This window comes from Daldinia caldariorum, assembly GCF_022478825.1.
Source record: "Daldinia caldariorum strain CBS 122874 unplaced genomic scaffold F4812scaffold_9, whole genome shotgun sequence".
Classification (NCBI taxonomy): Eukaryota; Fungi; Ascomycota; class Sordariomycetes; order Xylariales; family Hypoxylaceae; genus Daldinia; species Daldinia caldariorum.
The window spans coordinates 1,316,362-1,338,746 of record NW_025953045.1 but is presented as its reverse complement, the minus strand read 5'-3'; the positions used below and the strand labels follow the sequence as shown (position 1 = coordinate 1,338,746).

General features: G+C 47.4%; 7 protein-coding genes and 1 non-coding gene across 8 annotated transcripts; 4 read left to right on the top strand and 4 right to left on the bottom strand.

Annotated features, from left to right (window-relative positions):
- The first annotated feature begins 449 nt into the window (after window positions 1-449).
- Window positions 450-2,889, top strand: F4812DRAFT_407225 (acid protease). Its single transcript, XM_047932298.1, has one exon. It carries the CDS (start codon window positions 666-668, stop codon window positions 2,676-2,678), a length of 2,013 nt encoding a protein of 670 aa, XP_047790049.1. The 5' UTR covers window positions 450-665; the 3' UTR covers window positions 2,679-2,889.
- Window positions 2,890-5,282: 2,393 nt separating this feature from the next.
- Window positions 5,283-7,097, bottom strand: F4812DRAFT_459834 (uncharacterized protein; the record flags this gene model as incomplete). The annotated part of the gene is made up of 4 exons (XM_047937615.1): window positions 5,283-5,818; window positions 6,283-6,349; window positions 6,468-6,528; window positions 6,799-7,097. The coding sequence occupies 4 exons, from the start codon at window positions 7,095-7,097 to the stop codon at window positions 5,283-5,285; spliced, it is 963 nt and encodes a 320-aa protein (XP_047790048.1).
- Window positions 7,098-9,778: 2,681 nt separating this feature from the next.
- F4812DRAFT_459833 (26S proteasome subunit P45) lies at window positions 9,779-11,355 on the bottom strand (the record flags this gene model as incomplete). The annotated part of the gene is made up of 4 exons (XM_047937614.1): window positions 9,779-9,799; window positions 9,860-10,494; window positions 10,553-10,968; window positions 11,024-11,355. 4 exons carry the CDS (start codon window positions 11,353-11,355, stop codon window positions 9,779-9,781), a joined length of 1,404 nt encoding a protein of 467 aa, XP_047790047.1.
- Window positions 11,356-12,181: 826 nt separating this feature from the next.
- F4812DRAFT_459832 (putative caffeine-induced death protein Cid2) lies at window positions 12,182-12,822 on the top strand (the record flags this gene model as incomplete). The annotated part of the gene is made up of 2 exons (XM_047937613.1): window positions 12,182-12,248; window positions 12,305-12,822. The coding sequence occupies 2 exons, from the start codon at window positions 12,182-12,184 to the stop codon at window positions 12,820-12,822; spliced, it is 585 nt and encodes a 194-aa protein (XP_047790046.1).
- A 522-nt stretch (window positions 12,823-13,344) lies between these two features.
- F4812DRAFT_430649 (N-terminal acetyltransferase A, auxiliary subunit) lies at window positions 13,345-17,010 on the top strand. The gene is made up of 3 exons (XM_047934374.1): window positions 13,345-14,613; window positions 14,672-15,808; window positions 15,865-17,010. The coding sequence occupies exons 1-3, from the start codon at window positions 13,713-13,715 to the stop codon at window positions 16,308-16,310; spliced, it is 2,484 nt and encodes an 827-aa protein (XP_047790045.1). The 5' UTR covers window positions 13,345-13,712; the 3' UTR covers window positions 16,311-17,010.
- Window positions 17,011-17,166: 156 nt separating this feature from the next.
- On the top strand, window positions 17,167-17,253 carry F4812DRAFT_t92. The gene has a single exon. It is a non-coding gene; the product is annotated as a tRNA-Arg (tRNA).
- A 626-nt stretch (window positions 17,254-17,879) lies between these two features.
- F4812DRAFT_407080 (uncharacterized protein) lies at window positions 17,880-20,059 on the bottom strand. Its single transcript, XM_047932297.1, has 2 exons — window positions 18,628-20,059; window positions 17,880-18,527 (listed from the first exon to the last, which is right to left on the bottom strand). The coding sequence occupies exons 1-2, from the start codon at window positions 19,729-19,731 to the stop codon at window positions 18,063-18,065; spliced, it is 1,569 nt and encodes a 522-aa protein (XP_047790044.1). The 5' UTR covers window positions 19,732-20,059; the 3' UTR covers window positions 17,880-18,062.
- Window positions 20,060-20,266: 207 nt separating this feature from the next.
- On the bottom strand, window positions 20,267-22,312 carry F4812DRAFT_430645 (CoA-transferase family III). Its single transcript, XM_047934373.1, has 5 exons — window positions 21,850-22,312; window positions 21,735-21,766; window positions 21,542-21,668; window positions 20,982-21,486; window positions 20,267-20,922 (listed from the first exon to the last, which is right to left on the bottom strand). The coding sequence occupies exons 1-5, from the start codon at window positions 22,009-22,011 to the stop codon at window positions 20,417-20,419; spliced, it is 1,332 nt and encodes a 443-aa protein (XP_047790043.1). The 5' UTR covers window positions 22,012-22,312; the 3' UTR covers window positions 20,267-20,416.
- Window positions 22,313-22,385: the final 73 nt, after the last annotated feature.

The window sequence follows — 22,385 nt, the reverse complement described above, 5'->3', positions numbered from 1 at the left end:
TCCCGCTTCAGCCCTGAAATCTCGACTCTCCATATGAAGAAAAACCCAAAGGCCATTCCATCGTGCAATGCTAGGTAGCTTTGGGCCCGTCTGCGGCAACAAAGGGGCGCAGCCTGCCTGCTGCGCTGATTCCATCAGAGGAAAGCTGATGCAGTTCTTAACTCAGTGCGGTTCGAAGTCCCTAGCATTTGGATCCTTCGAAGCCTTTAATGGTAAAAAGAGTGGGACCTAACCCCGGCAAGTCTCACGATCCACGGCCTCATCTCCCTGCCCGACCTCTCTGCTTGACATTTTCCTGGGTAGGACTCGTCTTACTATGTACTACTACTGCTATGTAGGAGAAAAGCTTAGCGGCAGCTTTCCGTAAGCGCCCAATAGATCCCAATATGGTATACTCGGTAACCTAGAGTATACACTACCTCTTATTACGATGTATGTACTGTACTTTCTCGGATGGAGCACAGAAGGCGGACTTCGTCCCCAGTCGAGTCCTCTTCAGACTAGGTAGTATAGTGATGATCCCATCCCGTTCGTTCTCTACTAACGCTCCTTCTTTGAATTCAAGTCTCTCTTTTTCCCATTCTTCGCTAGCGACGTCGAGTGTCGTCTTGCACCAAGCCGCAAAATAGTGTTTTTTTCTACCGCACTTTTGCGTGTTTCTGACCATGATCTCTATACGGTCTTTACCTCTATCTTTTCTTTTCCATCTAGCGGTCTTCAGACCCGCTAAGGCAGATACAAAGCCCATTGCGGCGAAATGGTCCAGCTCGACGTTTGGACCTGATGGTCCTTGGCCAGCGATTGAAGTCAATTTGGGTTATGGACAGAAGATATCGTTATATCCGGGGCGAGAATTCCAAACCTTTCTCCTGACAAGCGATTATTGCAGCCAGAACACATCAATTCCCTGCTATGCTAATCAAGCCGGACAGTACAACGATGCTCAGTCGCAGGTGGATACTACGGGATCGACCGGTCAAATTCAATTTCGGTCAAGTCCAGCCTATATGCAGGGTGTTGATGTCTTGGGCGAAATGACAAAGTCATGGGTTGACTCGATGGAATTCGGAGGTACGAAGATAGCGAATGTCTCTTTGGCTTTGTTGAGCGGATCGTATATGGCTTATCCGAATGGCCAGTGGTATCCTTTGACCGTAGGTTGCTTGGGGATAGGGGCACCGGCAACAGTTAACCAAAGCTTTTCGAACAACTTTGGGCCACCCATCAACGCCAGTCTCGTTCCTGGATATCTGTGGTCACACAACACCATCGCCTCTAACTCCTTCGGTATGCATATTGGGTCGGCAAACCCTCGGATGTCGGGGTCGTTCTACTTCGGCGGTTACGATCAAAATCGAATTGTAGGAGATGTTCTTACGTACTCGGACGATTACACGAAGGAAATCACCTTAAAAGACATTGGTATCAAAGTAATAGATGGCTCTTCACCGTGGGAGTTCGAGTCTATGGGAGGTCTCCTTGCAGCCGATAACTCGTCCATTACTTCCGGCGGTATTCAAGTCTCGGTCGATGGTTGCTCGCCTTACATATCGCTCCCCAAGTCGACGTGCGACGCCATCGCGAAGAACCTACCCGTGACGTATAACAAAGACCTCGGCCTATACTTCTGGAATACCGATGAGCCAAAATACACGCAAATCGTGAACTCGGCATCTGTTCTCGAGTTTGTTTTTTCAGGCAACTCAAACACGAAAAACGTTTCCATCTCTGTTCCCTTTCGGCATTTGAATCTCACGCTGACGGCACCGTTGATTGATAAACCAGTGCAATATTTCCCATGCTATACGGGACCTTCTCATACGTATACTCTTGGCCGTGCTTTTCTCCAAGACGCATTCGTCGGTGCGAATTGGGGCACCAAACAGTGGTGGCTTGCCCAAGCCCCTGGTCCCAATATACCCGGCCCATCTGTTGTTGAACTAGCAAACGACGGTTCCATCAAGGCTAGCTCGAACGACTGGAAGGAATCATGGTCAGGATCATGGAAAGCTCTTAGCCCTAGTGATGTAGAGAGCTCGGCCACCGTGAGTGTTCCTAGCGCAACTAATACAGCTGCCGAGGAAATCGCTGTCTCAAGAGAGGGTCTTTCGACTGGAGCCCAGGCCGCCATTGGGGTATGTGTTGGTGTCGCAGGCCTAGCACTGATCGGTGCCCTTGCCTTCTTTTTCCTACGCCGTCGCAAGGCACGTACTCACGAAGGACCGGCTCCTACTACAGCTTCTGGCACTCACGATTCACCCGAGCAAGGATATTACATGCCTGTCAAAAACCCTAGCTCGCCAGGTATATCGGAGATGTCTGCAGCAGCCCCAGGGCAACCGCCAAATATGATGATGTATAATCAACAGCACCCGCAACAATATGCACAACCGTATGCACAACCATATCCCCAATCATATCCCCAGCAATATCCACCACAATATTTACAACCATATGGGCAACCGTACAGCGCCGAATTGCCTGCTACCGCGAATGCGCCAACAGAGCTACCTGGGTCAGGAACGTATGATCCGCAGCTACTTGATGGAACTCAAGTTCAGGGTCAAGTATCACCACTCCAAAGCAGCGCTCCACAACAATCACCGCAGTCACCACCGCAATCACCGAACCATAGCACGAATCAACCACCCAGCCAGGGACAACAGGGGCAAACATGATACCGACCTTACGGGAGCCAAATGCGTGAAATGGACTTGGGCATTAAAATTTATTCGGCAGTTGAATCCATGTTACACCATTCTAATATTCCAGGGATTTCCTTGTTCTCTTTTCATCTTGGAGTTGGATAAAATTCGCGCACAAATGCGCGTGTCAGATCGGGAGGGAGGCGATGAGCGGCCATTGATACAATTTAGTTATACGTTGTTTTTGATACGACAGAATCTTGCATTAATGGCAGTCATTTTGAGGCAGATGGAATAAATAGTAAGGGGGGCCCTTATATACGGATTCTACTATGTAAAGTTTCACTAGTTGTCTACCTAGGTATGATTTGATTCACTTGGAATGTCACAACAAGGTAGATACCTAGATGGCCTTGGAGGCAGGTACTTAACCTAACCTATTCGCCACATAGACTTACCACTTGAATTCGATAAGAAGATGATTGATCCTATTTTCAAGAGCATATTTTAGGTATATAATGTACGACGTGAAAGTTTCATCAATGCTCCTACTCGGCACTTGTTTCGGACAAAGACTGGCGTGCATCGTGAAAGAGAGGCGACTAAACGCCACACGTGAACTAAAAGCTAACTTATCATGATCGTTTAAGCGCCACCATACACCATGCCTCGTTAGCGAAGGGTATCTGATAACTTTTCCGAGCTAAGAACCAACGAAGAGGGATATAAACCAGGTAAATAAGCGCCCCAGCGTCTAGTTTCCAGTGGAGCCGCGGCCGCCATGACTGCTAGCCGGGTCATATGTGCTGCCCCCCGGATCTTAAGATTCTGTTATGTCACGATACCTATCGCGGGATAAGTCTCTTCTGGTTCTAGGTAACACACTCCTCGGTACCTGATGGCTCGCGCTTTAATAAAATCCAATCTTACAAATGCAAGACGCGAGACGCTAAAATGAAATCGAAATTCCTTTTATGTTTACCTTTACCTTCCATGGTAACTTCAAATTACATGTATACCTCGTATAATATTGTCTTTTCCCGTTGCAATACCTGTAAGTAAATAAGAAGATATTAACAGTTGCCTGTCTAGGTACATGATGTTACCGGGCTGATTAATGACCTAACGAATTTGAACGATTTGTTTAACCAATCTTAACTCCATCAGAATTCCCTGTATAAACACGGCGCGGACGCGAATGTACTGTACTTCCAGATACGAGTCTAGCTAACTAAGCCCAAACCAGATATACAGATAGATCTTCTGGGGGTGGCAATACCAGGTTCTCGTGCATTATTCTGGGGGCAAGGAATTACCTAGGAAGCCGCTTCCCTCTCGCGGAGCTGAAAGCCCGCTTATCCAGTAGCAAACGCAAATGCTTTGGGTCGACAACAAGGTGCTGTTTGAGGTTTCGTCTAGGCTACCTTTTACATATATTACATTAGGTACGTAGGCTAGGTACCTAGGTAGGTATAAGGGAGCAGAACAGGAAGAATTCCTCGGCGCGCATTTCTATCTGATGCTGTTTCTCCCCCCTTAGGTACCATCATCTTCCATCATTTAAAAAGGAGCTTGAGTACCTGGCCTAAGGTGGGCACTAGCGCGCGTCCAGGCTGGGGTTCCATCAAGCTCACGCGCATCAACTTCTTGCTGCTCTTATTAGACGACGAGGTTAAAGTACACTAGACTCATCGGAGGGAAACTTTAAGACAAGTTAGCTGGCCTAGATAAGTGTCTGACACCGTATATTCATAAGAAAAGAGCGCGCATTGCACTTCGGTCTTATATTGCCGCGTCAATAAGGAGTCGAGTTACGTTGTATATAGTACGGCAATAGGTTAGGTAGCCTTGTTATTTCCGCGCGGGTCCAGATAGAGCTTAAGTATTAACTGCAACAATTAAGGGTTACTCTGTACCTCGCTAGTCATATAAAGGTATTCGGTGTCAAATATTATAAGAGGGAAGATATTAAGTATTGTAAGTAGAAGATTGTACGATGCCTACAACTTCCAGTGCCTACCGCCGTTGAGATGTTAGGTCGAAAAGTCTTATAATTCTCGTCCAAGGCTGTCATAGAAGAGTCCTATCATACTTCCACAAGACCTGTGCACTGAGTCACTTGATACATCAAAGAATCCAACCTTCTTGTCTTCTTCAGTTCAATCGCTCGAGGTCAATATAGGGGTTAAATGTCCCGAGTCCTTGAAATCTAACCCCTCTAGGTAGAATTCGTCTTCGCATCAGTGAACCTGAAATCTGTCGTGTGATGCCCTACGGGTACAATCTTGGGAATATATGCCTTAGGTCTTTTCCATACTAACACCTCCCACCCCTTTTCCCAGTATGAAGCGTAGAGTGGTCGTAATCCTATCGAAAACACGTGCTAGAGAAGCATTAAGTTAGGTACCTAGCTAGAAGCAGCTCTCCTCCTCGACACCCGTCATGTTCCCGTCACGTACTCGCTCATAGCTTACGCGTACGCAATTCCGTCACCTAAACGCCATTCGACGGTGTCTACGAGAAGTAGTTCTTATAACTAGGTGAGCAAGCAAGACCTTTTCTCGTCCCCGTAGTTGCTCCTGCTTCCCGTAGTTGTCCGGGGTTAGAAGTCGAAGGTATCTCCAAAATTTCCTCAGGTTACGTAAAAAAGAAAACGACGATAAAGAATCTATCCATAAACCTAAGCAATTTGGGAATTTTTAGATACTTATCTACGATGTACGGTGGAAACCTCCTTCTCCTCACAGCCCTTGCGGCCATGTCATCGGCGGCTCTAGCTTTCGCGGAGCCAAACATCGGCGTCGATAATACGGTCGTCGCCCGACAAGACACTATTACCATCACCATTACTGATAGTAGCAGCACTTCCAGCTCGTCAACTAGCTCCTCATCTTCTTCATCTACCGATTCGTCTTCGTCTTCCTCCTCCTCCTCCTCCTCCTCCTCCTCATCGGATACCTCTTCGGTGTCATCGTCGAGCTCGAGCTCATCCTCTTCAACGGGCCCAGGAATAATCACGACGACGAGCAGCAGCTCCAACCCGAGCTCCACTTCTAGCGGGGAAAGCTCATCGTCTTCCAGCAGCAGTTCGGGCGGGTCGGACCACGGATCTACCGCGGCCGGTCCAAGGATCACCGGGGCGCCGGTAGTAGCTGTCGCTGCTGGGCTGGCAGCTGCGATTATGGTCTAGTTTGAGGAGGACGGGAAAAAAAGTGGATGAGTATTAAGGAGGGGAGTCTCCATCTACCCACAAGTTCACACACCCTCTTGTATGATTACATGGTTGGGTACAGGAAAGATATAATATGGTACAATCTGACACGTGGTCCGTGATCGCGACCTAGGTAGGGAATTGCCAATGAATTCACGGCTTACCTATGCGTAGGTAGGCACCTACCTGGTAAACACATATATCTAACTTAATGTTGCCTGTTATATCAGCTGTCCTACTAGGCAGAGCAGAGTGGTCAGGGAATAACCCTTTAGTAAATGTATAGATGACTATGTGATGGTAGTGATAGCGGTGAGGATAACCATCCCGAATACGACTCTAACCAGATGCCTTACTAACATGTCGGCAAGGTTTTATATTCTAAAGAATTAGATACTGCAGACGATGATGATTCTGGGTGCTTACCGGAGTGCTGCGAAGACCCCTGTTTGACGGATTCGGACAACGAGGGTACCAGGATGAGCTCTGGGTTCTATAGCATAGATATCAATATGTATGACGCTCCTAGAACCCACAGGGAAGAGATAATGTCATATGAGAGACACTAAGTTTAATTCTTACATTAATATACCATAAACACAAGGCCTTACAAGCTCTCTTGAACAACTCGATTTATTTTTGAAGAGTGCGTAGAGACGTTGAGCACGTAGACTAGAATGGGAAGACGTAAGTAATCGAGATAGTAATCAATATTATAAAATTTGGCCTAGGCTGTCCCATATACATAAACTACCAGCCATTCCTGTCGTGCGACTCCATATAAACACACACTTATACATTACACTCATCTCTTAGATCCATCAGTCCAACTCAACCAACATAAATCCGAATGTTATAATGTGCAGAATGTACAAACCACCGCCTTCAAGCCCGTGTTTTCAAGTCCTTTCTTTCCGTTCCTTTCCTTTTTCTCCGCTTTACGCGGTAACGCCGGACGGGGTCTGGCAGAGGACGCCCTGTCCGAGGATAGGCAGGACGCAGCAGCGGGCGCGCTGGCCGCCGGCCGCGCAGACATCAGTGAAGTTGCTGGCGTCGGTGGGCACGGAAGACGGGTTGGCGCAGTCGAGGTCCGCGACGCCGAGGACGTCGGTCGCGCAGCACTGCGCGGTGCCGTACGTCCCGCTGCAGGGGGTGTATGTCTGGCGCTGCTCGACGGCGGGCGCAGCGACGGCGACGCCCGCGAAGAGGGTTGTGATGGCAGCAGTAGTGAGGAACTTCATTGTTGACTTTTTGGTATGATTCTCTGTATCTAAGGTTTGAAGAGGTAGGTTTGTAGTTTTGGAAGTTTCGAGCGAGCGAATGTAGCGAGAGTTTAAGAGAGATTGGAAAGCGAGGATACGCCTTCTTGGGAAGAGAGGCTTTGTCGTTTGTTGGTATGCAAGTTGTCTTTGTGCGATGGTCTGGGGGATAGAGAATCGGGTCCGAAACTCAAAGGGGAGATGCGAAACTTTATATATCTGCCTTCGTCATAACGTCTATCCCCCTCTAGACTCTATGTTGTCTCCTATCGTAGGCCTTCGTCAGCGGCTGCCGAGAATTATGACGACGAGGTGAGCCGGCCCCATATCTCCGGAGCTTTGCTTGCTTCGCTATACCTGGCCCTGCTATGTAGAGCCCCAGGTCGTGTCGGTTTCTTGGTTCTCCGGCAGCGTTGGCATAAGGAGATTTGGTAAGGTCATGGATCTTAAGATGAGCTGATATAGCTTCATATTACGAAACTAGGTGATAATATCTTGTTGATCATCCTAACATGGGAAAACTGCGGCAGTGTAATGATGATAGGTGTGACATCAAACAAAGGCTTTGAGCCCAACTGGTCAACGAATCAGAACGAGTCACAATTCCCTATGTGGAAGTCATGGCCGATACCCAACTCTTTGGTAAGTCACTCTCATCGTAATGATATCTTTTAAACCACAACTTACTCCATGTGTAGGCACCTAGTAAACTTCGTTTAGGAGCATGGGTCATGGCAGCCCTATGGTTATGACATTTACAGGGGATTCTTCTGCCGGAATAGTAATAAGGCACTGCTTAAGATCGTCTATACGTCCCTGGCCTCCGCAAAAACAGGTATGCGAGGGCTGTAAAGCTGCTGCAAGGGGTTGAAGGCTAGGTGTACAACGCTAATTACCATTACGACAGAACGCCACAGTCCTAGAAAAAGAGGTTTAACGCTCTTGCATCAGGATGCATGATAGCTTCGAGAGTCCGCCGCCACCATTCAGGGGATCCGGGGAGATCTTCACTGCTAGATATCTCGTGTTGAAAAATAGTAAACAAGGCGAGGAGGCCTCGAATAACTCCTTCAGCTAATCATTGCATTTCCATTGCTGTAGCAGAGGCCGCTTGCGTCCTTTAGGTTGACGAATAAAGCCATCCCATTATTATCAAGATTGGCTAGTTAGTGTCGACTAGAGCCGCAACGACTTGAATGACGGACGAAATACTCCGAAGCTGGTGCACGTAAGTCATTCGCATGAAGGGTAATCAAACCCATCTCGTAGCTGGAGCTTAGCTAGCATAGAGGCCTCAGGGGTCAATGAGATCAAGATCGAATGGAAAGGGGAAGCGTGGCGGCGTACCTAGTTTAAGGAACGAGAAACTTGAAATCAGGGAAGACATGAAGAGGATCGCCTACGGTACTTCCATATCGAGTAATTGAGCCTAGGTCAATGCGTTACCCAAAGCAACGATGGCAACAGTTATCGAGACTCAATGTGTGATTTGTCTTCTTGTCTAAGCGAGACCTCTTAACCAAAGACGTCTTCCATGTAGATACCTACCTAAGGTAGTTAAGCCGTATAATCTCAAAAAGTTTATCTTGAGCGACCGTTGGGAGCGCAAAACCGGTAGCCGTCTTGGCAACGCCGTCATCTATCCAGGGATTCCTTACACTACCTATATTTAGGGCTGGCTTAAGTTGACAGGGCAGTTGGGTTACATTGATATTCAGGAATCTTTTCGTCGAAGTCGTCATTCTTCTCGTCAGTCCAGTTGGGATGCCCCTGAGCCAATTTTCAAACTGTTCCAGATATCTCAAGTCGACCGAATTAGATATATTTCCGGTGCCAATCCTTATTGTGACTTCATTTCTCACCACCAGCTTGAGTCCTCATTTGATATTTGGTTATAATATTAGATATCCATGCCTCTTATAATTGACTTGTCAGTATTAATGAAGTTCCGATTGAATAAGAGGATGCAAACAACTAACTTAGCCTAATGTAACAATTCTCTGGGAATGAAACCCGTCTAAGCTAGTTGAGTTGGCTTACTAGGTCTAAGAACTATCGCAATGGCTAATGTTGCCATACTTACAGAGTATGGCAACAGTATTACATCATCTCCATTTTAACAGGGACGTTCTAAGACTAAATACGTGTTGCAATGGTTTAACAGACTTCTAAAATTAAGATTCAAATTACCAAACTTATCCCATGCTTTCATACGACATAGGTTTCACTCATCTACCGTCAGTACCTGTTACCTAGGTACCTAGGCAGAAACTAGCCCTAAGAGGTAGATAAGGACCAATAATTCAGCATCAGGGGGAAGAATACCTAAAACCAAAGACATACTTAAATCTACAAGCCACACCTCTGAATGGACCGTCTTATGGTATTCAAATCGAGGTCTAAGTGAACACTTATTATCGAGTAGGTAACTGCAAGCACTGCAAACTTAAGTACCCTGCATGGTAAGTGCCTGTATACAATCTCCAGGGAATTAGGCGAGAGATAGAAGGAGGCTTCAACGATTCATCATTACACTTAGACTTGGACTCATAGAATGACCAGAAGACGTAAAGTGCCGGCAACCGCTCTTATTCGCGACATACCGAAATTATATTACAAGTTTCTTCTATGCTTATGACCACAATTCGCTCTAACCGAAGAAACTATGCATAGAAATTGACAGTCTGCGGATAATTGTTAGCATATATCCATAAGAATATAGGACGGGTTATATTCAAACTCACCTCCTTCTTCTTGGCTTGCACCTCAGCAATGGCATCGACGTAGTGCTCGTGGCTGATCTTGTTTTTGCCCATTCGCAGAGCGATCATGCCTGCCTCGACGCAAACTGCCTTCAACATAGCGCCACCGAATTCGTCTGTACTTCGAGCCAGTTCCCCCCAGTTGACGCTAGTATCGACCTTCATTTTACGCGAGTGGATCTTGAGGATCTGAGCCCTAGCTTCTTCGTTGGGGAGAGGGAATTCTATCTTGCGATCTAGACGACCCGATCGCAGCAGAGCGGGATCGAGCACATCGACGCGATTGGTGGCGGCCAGGACCTTGATACGATCGTCCGACGCAAAACCGTCCAACTGGTTTAGCAACTCAAGCATAGTTCGTTGAACTTCTCGGTCACCACTCTTCTCACTGTCGAAACGCTTCGTACCAACGGCATCAAGCTCATCGATGAAGATGATAGCCGGGGCCTTCTCCTTAGCCAACGCGAAGCAATCTCGAACTAGCTTAGCACCGTCTCCGATGAACATCTGAACAAGTTGCGGACCGGCTAGCTTGAGGAATGTGGCGTCCGTTTGGGCGGCACAGGCTCGAGCTAATAGGGTCTTGCCGGTTCCTGGAGGACCATACATGAGGGCACCTGGAATGAAATTGTGAGAAATAATATACGCAAGGCTTGATAATACTATGCGACAGACCTTTGGGTGCCTTGATTCCAATCTTCTTAAACCGCTCAGCCTCTTTCATCGGCCAAACGATAGCTTCGACGAGTTCTTCTATTTGCTTATCCAAACCACCAACATCGGTGTACTTCTCGGTAGGTTTCTCGTCGACTTCCATAGCCTTGACACGGCTATCGTACTCGGCAGGTAATGTATCCAGGATTAGGTAGGAATCTTTGTTAACACCAATAAGGTCGCCGGGTTTGAGGGTTTCCGGATCGACGAGGCCGATCAAGGGTAGGAAGATGGTTTGTCTAGTAGATGTTTTAATGACGGCTGACTTTCCTACCCTCGTGGCATCGAGATCAATATTGGCACCCTCTTCGGAGGATTCGGCGGTTGGGTCGAGGTCGAGCAGTTCAACGACGTTACCAACGAGATAAGGTAATTGCCTATAGAGTCAGTAAAGAGAGGCGAGGTATATAGATGCGCAGGACTAAAACAAACCGGTTGTTCGCAATCTTCTCATTATTCTCCTTGATTCTCTCGCCCATAGTTGCCTTCTCGTGGGATAGCCGTTGGAATTCACTCTTCATAATTCTCGCATCGTTTTCTAGTAGACGTTTTCGTGTCTTGAGGTCTTCTGTGCCGAGACTTAGGATCTCCTCGTCTAGGATCTCATCTTCTTCGGGTTCGGCGTCCTTCATTTCGGAGTCACCATCGCGATTAACGTTGTTGCTTCCCTCTTTCGATCCGTCGCCTCGTCCCTCGTCCCTCTTATCCTTGCCATCGTCAGACCCTCGGCGCTCAACGCCCTCCATATCTAGGTTGCTAGACATGGCGAATGGAGATGGGTAGGTAGAGTCGATAAAGTTTGAAGAAGGGAAGAAAATAAAAGACCAATAATTCCAAATGGAAAATAAGGTTTGCTCTTATGCGTAACTTGACCAGAGCTTGTGCTTTTGTTGGATGTTACGAGGACAAGGAGTATGTTTTTGGTTTGAAATGCTGATGTGTGTTGAAAGTGATGAACGGAGCTCTCAGTGAGGTAAAGTCAGCGAAGCCCAGGTAACGCTAAGGAACGTAGTATTGTACCGAACAAGCCTAATCACTGCGGGAAGGTACCTGTGGGGACTTGTCGATAGCTACATGTCATCCGTACCTTACCTCATAAGTGCTCTAAAGTTCCCTCCAGGCAGGCGTGTCGCGTAATCAGCCTGATGAATTGATCGAGGCCTTATCTTTTATCAGCTAAGGTTACTAACCTGCTAACGTACCAGGTAAGGTACTGAACTTCAATAAATACATATCACTATTTCAGGTTTCTCGGTATGTGACGCTATTGGCCGTCGCCTTTGTCAGTTCCGTCATTATCTCCAACCAGACCGAGTTTCTCATCTACACATAACTACCTAACCTAGCCGAGTTCTAAATACCATATGCTCTCTTCGTTTTTAAAACGGTTGATGATTTGAAGATAAAGTTATAGTTATACTTGCCAAGAAAGTAGAATACTAAATCTGCCTTAGACTCGATACCTGTTAGTTACCCTATTTACCTTCTTTCATCGTGGCTGGAATACTGTGGTCTCGAAGACCGGCTCCCACGACGGATGCTGCCGATGCGACGAACACCGCCTCTTCAAATCCTACTTCACGCGATATCATGACTGCGCCTTCCGCCCATCCTACTTTAACACCACAATTCTGCTTCTCTTCCGTCGCTCTTAGAGGTACGCCCTTCCAATCGACAAGCACCGTCTGAGCGCAAGCGCTTACCCCTCCTAAGACTTTCTTCGAATATCTCGCAGTGCGATCGACGACTCGATAACGCAAAACCTCAATGCTCTTGTAACCCCATCTCAGTCAGGGTTCGACCCTTCTTCCACTTCTGTCAGAATCCCACGAGCTTCCAGTCGAACTATCGAACCACGAGAATGTCAGGCGTTCAAGGACAACATCTTATTCCCCTCTTGGCAAGCAAGATCCGATGTTTTGACTTATTGCGCCTACGTAGCTACTAGTCCAGATCCAGATGACCCCGAGGTTGGTCTTCGAGAAGTCGAGACCGAGAAGGATCGCGAGAGGGTAGTCGATGAGAGGTTAGATCCATACTCTGGACGTTACTTTCCTCGAGAGCCTCGGACGGAAATGCTGGCCAATCTTCTAAGACAAGAAAGAAGCGTGGAAAACATTGTTCGTTCTCGAACATGGAACTTGGTACGGGAACGTTGCGGTGATAGTTTTCAAGACGCGGAACAGGCCCTGAACAGCTGGAGAGAAGCAAGAGAGCGCCATAGTTCATGATTTAAGCCAAGCCGGGAACTCGAAATCGTTGTAAGATAAAACGCATATAATACCATATACGCCTACCTATGAAACATAGTAAGGTTGTCTGTACAAGCCTCGCCACTAAATGCAATGCTATTTTGATCAAAACAGATGTACGAAGTGCAACTATCCTTTTTATTCCTGTGTAAACGTTAGGTACTGTGCCAATTATCTAGTACGTCCCTAGGTACCTAGGTAGGTCTAGGTAGCTTCAAAAACTAATTCTTCTGCATAAAGTCTGTTGCAGGCATAGGGCTGAGCAAGCTAAATACAGCATACCTCACATTAGGTGATGATTTATGATTTATTTGTACCTGATACCCGCCCGCGTACTGGATTGCAACACTGAATTGTTTAAATGCATATTTCTATCCGGGCGATTGCCGGGGAAATACGTACCTAGGTACCTACGAAAGCTCTAATTTTTTTTATTTTTTTTGGGATGGTGCCCGTACGATTAGCTAAGATATCCATCCCACTTCCGCTGGGTTGGTGCTGGCCGTCGCTACGTAGTCGCAAAAGCTCCGAGCTTTTAACATTTCCCCATTCGCAAGTCGGCGACAATTTACCATCCCACGCCCGCGTTTGTACATACGGCTAGCATACAAGATTCCAACTCAGCAAGTAGGAATTTATTTATTTACAATTTAATTTCTTATTGCTTATTTGGGGTTCTGACGAGGTGTCACCCATCGCACAAGCTGCATTCGGCGAATCAACTCGCTGCGCACGAGTCACATTTGGACAGCGAAGCAGGGGACCATATATTCTCGAATATCCCACCTAAATATCACTCCTGAGCAAGCCTCTCTTTTCCTTCCACACCGAGGGCTCGACGGCGGGGGAGCTGAGTATTAACACCAACCATGCCTCAACCTCTAAGCTCGAAAGAGAACTCTCTCTTTCGACAGGTCATTCGCAATTATGAAGATAAGCAGTACAAGAGGGGGTTGAAGGCTGCCGAGCAGATCCTCAAGAAGAACCCCAAACATGGAGACACAATGGCAATGAAGGCTTTGATCATCAACCAACAGGGGAAGACCGAAGAAGCATTCGCGTTGGGAAAGGAAGCTCTGACAGCCGATATGAAGTCCCATATATGCTGGCACGTTTACGGATTACTATACCGTCACCAGAAGAACTTCGAGGAGGCTATTAAGGCTTACAAATTTGCTCTAAAGCTAGAACCCGAGTCCCACCAGATTCAGAGAGACCTTGCATTCCTCCAGATTCAGATGCGCGACTATCAGGGCTACATACAAAGTCGAACTGCCATGCTCCAAGCTAGGCCCCAGTTGAGACAGAACTGGACAGCCCTTGCGGTTGCTCATCACCTAGCCGGTAACCTTTCTCAGGCCGAAAAGGTACTAACCACTTACGAAGATTCTTTGAAAGTGCCGCCATCCAAGACGGATTACGAGAACTCGGAGGCTGTTATGTATAAGAATTCCATCATAGCTGAGATGCAAGACTATCAAAGAGCTTTAGACCATCTCGAATCTGTCGCCAAGACCAACCTCGATCGTCTAGCCGTATTGGAGCTTCGCGCAGAATATCTATCGAAGCTCGGTAAGAAAGAGGAGGCGGCCAATGCTTACCGCGCCCTACTTGATCGCAACCCGGAGCATCCCGAATACTATACCAAGCTCGTGGAGGTGTTAGGTATTGGTGCTGACGGTACCGCTCAAAAGACTATATATGACGAATATGCCAAAAAGAACCCGCGCTGCGACGCTGCCAAGCGGTTGCCCCTAGATTTCCTTGTCGGTCAGTTATACAAAGTACACCAGTCCCTTAGTACACCGAGAGCTCATAACAAGTTTAGGCGACGATTTTCGGGAAGCAGCCCGCGGCTATCTAACCCTGATGTTAGACAAAGGAGTACCTTCGACGTTTGCAAACCTCAAGCATCTTTATGTAGATCAGTCCAAGAGAGATATACTTGGATCGCTGGCGCATGAATATCTCGAGTCGAAGAAAGCTTCCTCCGAGGGAAGCAAACCGGCAGATGAGGACTCGCTTAATGGAGAACCCGCCGCATTATACTACCTCGCCCAGCACTATAATTACCATCTGAGCCGTGATCTGGCGAAGGCAATGGAGTACGTGAACAAGGGAATCGAGTTACTACCTAAGAACGTCGAATTCCATATGACAAAGGCCAGGATATGGAAGCACTACGGCAATACTCGGAAGGCTTCCGAGACTATGGACGAAGCACGTAAACTCGACCTCAAGGACCGTTACATAAACACGAAGGCAGCTAAGTACCAGCTGCGGAATGACGAGAATGAAACTGCGCTGAAGACAATGGGTCTTTTCACGAGGAATGATTCACCCGGCGGTCCTCTAAATGATCTGCTAGATATGCAAAGCGTCTGGTACCTAACAGAAGATGGAGAGGCGTGGGTACGCAACGGGAACATAGGGTTAGCCCTGAAGCGATTCCATGCCGTCTACAACATCTTTGATGTCTGGCAAGAAGACCAATTTGATTTCCATAGCTTTTCTCTCCGAAAGGGGCAAATACGCGCGTACGTAGACATGGTCAGGTGGGAGGACCGCCTCCGCGAGCATCCTTTCTACACCCGCGCCGCTCTTGGGGCTATAGCGATTTACGTCAGTATATACGACCGTAGCCAGGCAACGAACGGCGTAAATGGCTCCGGGGACGCCAATGGGGATGAAGCCGCCGAGAAGAAAAAGGCGGCTAAGAAGGCCAGGAAGGAGGCGCAGAAGGCCGAGCGAGAAGCAGCTGAGAGAGCCGCCAAGCAAGATCCTAATAAGTCCAAGGGAGCCGCAGCCGAGCCCGTTAAAAAGGACGACGACCCTCACGGATTTAAGCTTGCCGCTACGACTGAGCCATTAGCTGAGGCCACGAAATTCCTCGCGCCTATTCTTCAGTTCAGTCCGAAGTACATCGATGGGCAAATCGCTGGGTTTGAGGTGTTTATTAGGAGAGGTAATTTCTACAGGTCTATCACACTCCTATATGTTTTATATGCTGACTTTTCTTAGAAAAATACCTTCTTGCCCTTCGATGCCTGAATGCCGCATTGGCCCTTGATCCAGACCACCCCACAGTTCACGAGCAAGTCGTAAGATTCCGTCAAGCTCTAGATTCAAAGATCGAATCACTACCCCCTAAGGTAGCTGAAGTGTTAAAGTCGAAATTTACTGTCATGGATGCCACGTCAGATCTGAAGCAGTTCAACGCCAGCTTCCGGGAGAAGCATAAGGACAGCCCATCCCACGCCATCTCCACCGTTAAAACAGAAAGGCTCCTAGGAGAAGATAAATGTAAGACGGAAAAAGATCTCGCCGCAGTGCTTAACTTGAAGGAAGTCAATTATGAACATGCCGAAGAAGTTTTAGCCATTTTAAGGCAGTGGCGCAGTCCTGAAGCAGATGCTTTCAAGGCGGCCGCTCATGAAAAGTGGCCGGAAGTGACAAGCTTTGCGTAATAGCGTCTCGATGAGAACTGGCCAAACTAGCTTAGGTACCTACACACTAGTCACAGTATCCCTCATCTAGGTTCAAAAGTACGAGGCGGAAAATTTGAGGGGGGCAGTATCGCATTGCATCTTATTCTCGGCAGGGCAAAAACGCATGATGAGTAAGGTTGCATACTGCATTGTTCATTTGCTTCTTTTAACGGACTGGGGGCTTTTTGACTCGGAGCCTAGTCGGTGATGAAGACATGAAAGTTTCGGAGAATGGAAGGAAAAGCAGTAGATTTTCTACCTAGGTATAAGAAACATCGAAGATGGAAAAGAAAGGAAAAAGTATGTATGAAGAGGCGCCTTGTCTTATTTTCTCGGTTGCTGTGCTACTTAGCCACGTAAATGGTTCTGGTGATTAAGAATAGTAGACATAATGGGGTAATAGGTCACCTCATTGGCTGTATTTCGCCGCTCTCCTGACGACATTGAAATAAGGCCCAGTGAAATGTTTAAGATGAGTTAGACTTTTCAGATCAGACTTCTCTTACGAAATAGCATGGTGTTTATTGACATATACAATATCTCTTACTGCCTCTTGCTATTGAAGGGAACAGGGGCTCTTTTCCCTGACCTGTGAAGAGGATACGCCCCTTCGTTTCTATAATCTATAATAGGTACCTATGACACACATGTCACCTAATCAAGGTCTCGGCGTAACAAGGGGGGTCCAATCAAAATGAGACGAACATTTAGAGGTAGAATTTAGTGGCGGCACTAAAGAAGGTATTTCTCTAAGTAGGTACAATATATAAACTCGTTTTCTATCGGCGATAACAAGTTAATCCACCTTCCCTTTCCATCGTTTTGATGGAATGCAGGCCGCTTGGCGAAATGGTATCGCGTCACTTTCCGGTGTTACCTTGGAACATGGTGAAGATTGCGGGTTCGAGTCCCGTGGTGGTCGTTCTTTTTTTTTTTTCTCTTTTTTTCCCGCATGTCTCCTCAATTTCTTTTTCTCTTTTCTCTATAGATTCTCTTTTTTTTTTTTTTTCTATTTATTGATTTCGTCCTAGGGCACAACATTCCATCTCCCGGGTGACATCGTCCTGTTTAATGCTAAACGCTTTTTTCTTAGTCGCGCCCCTTTCTTTAGTGAAGCCAGGAAAGGGGTTATTCAATAACTATATGCTTTAAAATCACCCACTTGCGCTTTACGTGTACTTACGAAACCTTACATTTTGGGTTCACGGTTTAAATATATATTATGATATTACTTCACGAGTAAAACTTATTTATTCATCTTGTGAAGATGTTTGGTACATGCATGCCCTTTTAGCCATGCTTGCCCCTTTACCAGATACCAGGCATTATTATGGAATTCATATTAAACCAGACAATAACGCCTAGTGCAGTATATACTAGCTAAGGTCGGGTAGCTGTAATCATAGACACCGCAATGGGGGATACAAGCTCATACATAATGGGTAGTAATAGGTAGGTACCTAAGGTACTAACTCCGCCTTCGCCTTCGAAAAGCATCGTCGGGTTTTGAAGCTCCTCTTATTGGATATATCGCCGCCCTTCTACAAAAGCACAATTACAACATAGTTGCTTCCTGTATACGCTCGGACGAGATGTATTATTTTCTACATCAAGCTCCTTAAGTTGGAACTCCTCCAGGTTTAGGGATTCACCCTAGCAAAAGTCTCGCCATCTTCTCTTTGGTTTTATCTCTAAAGCTTTGTCTTAGGACCCGACTTGGCCGCTACCAATTTAGATCGGCATGCCGTTCTCCAGAATCTTCTTGCCCTTAGAGTCGTACGTCGTAACGCTAAAGGCTTCGTAATCGTTGTCGTCGCGTAGGTCATCTTCGTTAATCTCCAAACCGGCCAGGCAGCCACGTCCGACTTTAGGCCAAGCTGGGGGTACAGAATCTGCAGAGTCCTCTCTGGCTATCTGGTCTTGGTTCTCAGCGCCGGTGACACCCTTATTGACTCTCGTTTTCACATTCACCGTGTGCGAATCGGGTGTTGATACTTTGCTGGAGTAGTGGTTTGGGCCGACGTTGATGTTGGACTCTGTCTTGCCTCGTAGGCTCTCGTGAGACGAGCGCCCCGCCTGAGTAGCGCCACGTTTAGTCTCGGGGGGGAAGATGGGTAGGTCCGGATGAAGCTCTGTGCTATACATGATGATGTTGACGAGCTGCGCGTGAGGGACACCGGAAAGGTACGTCCGTTTCTATAATAGCGTTAGCCTTTTTTCCTACCGAAGAAGGACGCATGCGTGTCTGTGTATATTGTTGCTCCTGCATAAAATAGAAAATAGGAGCACTATTTACCTGTTCATTGGTCTTGCCAGCCCAACTAGTGCCTTTGAAGCTATCTAGGTTCTTCTTGCGAGCCAAATGTTTCTCGCGCTTCGCCATGCAGCGGCCGCAGAACCATGAGCGAGACTCGTTACTGACGAACTCGTCGTCAATGTACGGGTCGTGGCACATCTGGTGCCAGCAGAGGTTGCAACCGTCGCAGAAGACGATCTGGTTGGCGGGCACACTGAGCCCTCGAGTACACACTTTGCATAGGGCCTGCTCTGCCGTGCGCTTGCCGTAGTTCTTGCGCTTCTGAGTGGTAGCGTCGCGAGCCGACTGCTGCGAGGGGTTGTATTGCGCCGGCTTCTGCACCTGGCGGCCGGACTTTGTCATAGTAGGCGTTGCTTGGTTCTCCTTGGCAGTATTTGCGGCAGCGGCAGCGCTGGTATGGCTTTCGATATCAGATAAATCGCTCAGGCTTGAGGATGTACCTTCGTCTTCGTCTTCGTCGTCATCGTTCTTACCACGTTTGCGCTTGGTTCCACGCTGCGGTTTACCCTTTGTTTTCTGAACAGGTGCTTTTTGGCTTCGAGGTGCCTCTTTGGTTGAAGACCCGTACTTAGCTGGCGCTGGCGTCCTTAGCTGAAAGGCGTCGTTCATAGGTAGCGGCATGGTATTGCCAGCCGATGACTTCTTCGCAGTTGAAGAAGAGGGAGTTTGTTTGGAAGGAAGAGTGGGCATAGGCATGGTTAGAGAAGTGTTCATGGTCTTAACAAGACGTCTCTTAGTATCCTCGAAAGCGGAATCCTTAATGATATTCCTGGGGAATGTTGAGGACGCAGATGAAAGTGCTGAGGAAAGACTTCCAGGTTTGGAATTTATCCGCTTGAGGATCATCTGTGTTGCTGCCGAGAACTGCGGTACATAAGGTGGACGACCAGTAGAGCTAGCAGTACTTGGTGCAGGACTTGGTGCTCTAGGGGCTGCTGTTTGAGCTGGCTGCGCTGCTTCTGGGGGTCGAGGTGATGTTGCAGTTGCCGGCGCTGCCAGTTTCGTGGCATCGTCGACAATGCCGGCATTGTCAGCATCGGCGACTTCCACCTTTTCCTTCTCCTTTTCCATTTCCAAATCCATGGTTCACCCTCTAATCTACTCCTAGATGCCTAGATTATAAACATTGGGCGATACAACGGAATCCGAACAATACCGTCGCGTTGGCGCATTAGTAGTTGGTGGTGTAGGTTGAGTGGTTGAGTTAGACAAGTAGCGTTATTAGTTGTCGCTTACCACGCAAGAGCGGATCAACGCATGATAAGCCCAATTCCTAACAAAACCTTGGGTAGAAGCATTTACATTCAACTTTCAAACTAACTTGATTAAAAGAGGTAAAACTGGTGAATTGACCGTGAAAGATTGAGATTCATAGGTGGAGGCTTTTCACGTGAATGTCACGTGATGGTGTGATTCCCCGGAAGCTCCTGCCCAAGAGGTTATCAACAACTGTCAACGGTGCCAGGCCGCATTAAAGTTTCTTGAATTGGTTTGGTTTGGCCCTTTCCCTGTTTTAGTCAAGGCCAAGTCCTAACCTTTCACTCTTAACGTACTTAGGTACCTCGGTACATGGCATGTTGGAACTTGGAAGTCTTTTACCTACCTAGGTACTTTTAAACCTCTACGTATTTAGGATTCGTTATTCGTTTTAACTTTACACTTTACTTGATAAGGTGATCTTGATTTTATTTATACTCATAAAGACAAGTGATACTTCATACTTACCTATCCTCGAGTTTGATACCACGCATTAGGTAACATAGGCACTCTATTTGATGGCCCCCTTTTCTCTCAGTGTGACCACCTCATCAGCTTCTAAGCCAAGGATATCCTTGAGAACTTCGTCCGTATGTTGGCCTAAAGTAGGCGGCGCGGTCCGCACTCTCGGCTTACTCTCGCTATATTTCACGGGCGTGTTCACCAGCTTGATCGGCCCACATTGCTCATGTTCTACTTCAATCACCATATTTCGCGCCTTGGTATGCTCGTGGTTCAACGCCCCCTGAACGTCGTTGACCGCCGCGTACGGCATTCCCTTGCCCTCAAAAATTTCTAACCATTCCTGAGTTGTCTTTTGGGTGCTAATCTTCTCGATTTCGGCTTCGAGCTCCACGCGGTTTGCTACCCGCTGCGAATTGATGCTGTACTTCGGATCCGTCTTCCACTCCGGCCGACCGAGACCATCGCATAGAATTCCGAATAGCCTATCATTCCCACCGCCGAATAAGACATCCCCGTCCTTAGTCTTGAAGGACTTGTAGGGGACTATTGACGCTGGGAAGTTGTCAGCAAGAATTACGAGAATTACGAGATTGTCGTTTCCCTAAACTTACGATGAGCTGTACCCCATCGGCCTGAGTCCTTATTCCCGCTGATAAGGCAGCTACTGGCAATGTTCGCAAGTGTGGCGGTTTGACAGTCGCTTAGAGCGACATCGATATGCTGACCGCGACCGGTCTTTGCCCGTGACAACAGGGCAGCCATTATACTGTTACTAGTGTAGAGCCCCGTCGTCAAATCCGTGACCGCAACGCCGACTTTCACCGGTGGCCCGTCTCGGTTACCAGTAATGTGCATTAGTCCGAACTCCGCTTCAACCATGACGTCGTATCCGGCTCGCTGAGAGTAGGGACCTGTCTGGCCATATCCAGTAATCGACGCGTAGATAAGGCCGGGATTGATCTTATGGAGTGTTTCAAAGTCCATTTGATATTTCTTCAGCGTTCCGGGAAGATAGTTCTCCACGAGAATATCGCATTTTGCTGCCAGCTTATGTAGGATCTCTACGCCCTCGGCATGTTGAAATGATAGACCCAGGGATTTCTTGTTACGATTAACCTACATGCAAGTTAGCGCAAGATGGCGAATGGTAGTGCACGACTATAAAACATACACCAAGGAAGTAGGCAGATTCTCCCGGGCCTTCTTGATTAGACGCATCTCGATATTTGGCATAAGGCGGCCCCCAAGCACGCGTATCATCCCCTCGTGTCGGGTGTTCAATTTTGATAACTTCTGCGCTTGTGTTCGATACGACGTCAGCTTAATATATCCCTATGCCATGACAAGTGACATGTTATTTATACCCAAGGTCGCCTAGAATTTGTGCACAGTATGGCTACGCAAAGTGAGTGAGTGAGTGAGTGAGAGTGGGTGGCCGTGCACATTGCCGAGGCTGCAGGGAGATCCTAGGTTACATACGCCAGCCAGGACCCTAGTCATATCCAGAACACGATAACCGGCCAGAGGAAGAGAGGACTGCTCATCGCTCACAGTAGAATACCGTCGTATCAAGTCAGCCGAATTACGATTTCTCAGGAACGTTGTGCCGCGACTAGCGCGGGCTATAATACGACTGAACATGATGGCTGAATTGGGGGGTATTAATCAAATGAGACGAAAAAAAAGGATGTCTCACAGCCGAGACCTGTCAGAATGGACAGGCGAATAGGACAATGTAGATCGATATCTACCTCTGAAGGGTACTGAAGGGATTGATTTCCATTGAAGGGGCAATCAGTAGGTATACAAGCAGTTCGGACCCCGTAGCCAAGTCAGCATTGGTAGTTGAAACTATGAAAATGGAGAGAAACGGCCGCTATTCCCGATCAATTGAAGGTTTACCCCACACCATTTCAATCGTCGTGAAAGATGGATTTAACTTAACAACCCGTTACGACCGACTTCTCGTCAGAACTCTCGATCCTCTTAACGTCAATAGCCTAAAATCCCTGCCA

Excerpts from the sequence above, each read along its gene's own strand:
- F4812DRAFT_407080 (XM_047932297.1), bottom strand. The coding sequence starts at position 19,731 with ATGGATTTGGAAATGGAAAAGGAGAAGGAAAAGGTGGAAGTCGCCGAT. Across the intron at positions 18,528-18,627 it reads CTGGCAAGACCAATGAACAG|AAACGGACGTACCTTTCCGG; the intron begins GTAAATAGTGCT and ends ACGCTATTATAG.
- F4812DRAFT_430645 (XM_047934373.1), bottom strand. The coding sequence starts at position 22,011 with ATGTTCAGTCGTATTATAGCCCGCGCTAGTCGCGGCACAACGTTCCTG. Across the intron at positions 21,669-21,734 it reads CAAATTCTAGGCGACCTTGG|CGCAGAAGTTATCAAAATTG; the intron begins GTATAAATAACA and ends ATCGAACACAAG. Across the intron at positions 20,923-20,981 it reads CCGATGGGGTACAGCTCATC|CGTCAATAGTCCCCTACAAG; the intron begins GTAAGTTTAGGG and ends ACAACTTCCCAG.
- F4812DRAFT_430649 (XM_047934374.1), top strand. The coding sequence starts at position 13,713 with ATGCCTCAACCTCTAAGCTCGAAAGAGAACTCTCTCTTTCGACAGGTC. Across the intron at positions 14,614-14,671 it reads GCCCCTAGATTTCCTTGTCG|GCGACGATTTTCGGGAAGCA; the intron begins GTCAGTTATACA and ends TAACAAGTTTAG. Across the intron at positions 15,809-15,864 it reads TGAGGTGTTTATTAGGAGAG|AAAAATACCTTCTTGCCCTT; the intron begins GTAATTTCTACA and ends GACTTTTCTTAG.
- F4812DRAFT_407225 (XM_047932298.1), top strand. The coding sequence starts at position 666 with ATGATCTCTATACGGTCTTTACCTCTATCTTTTCTTTTCCATCTAGCG.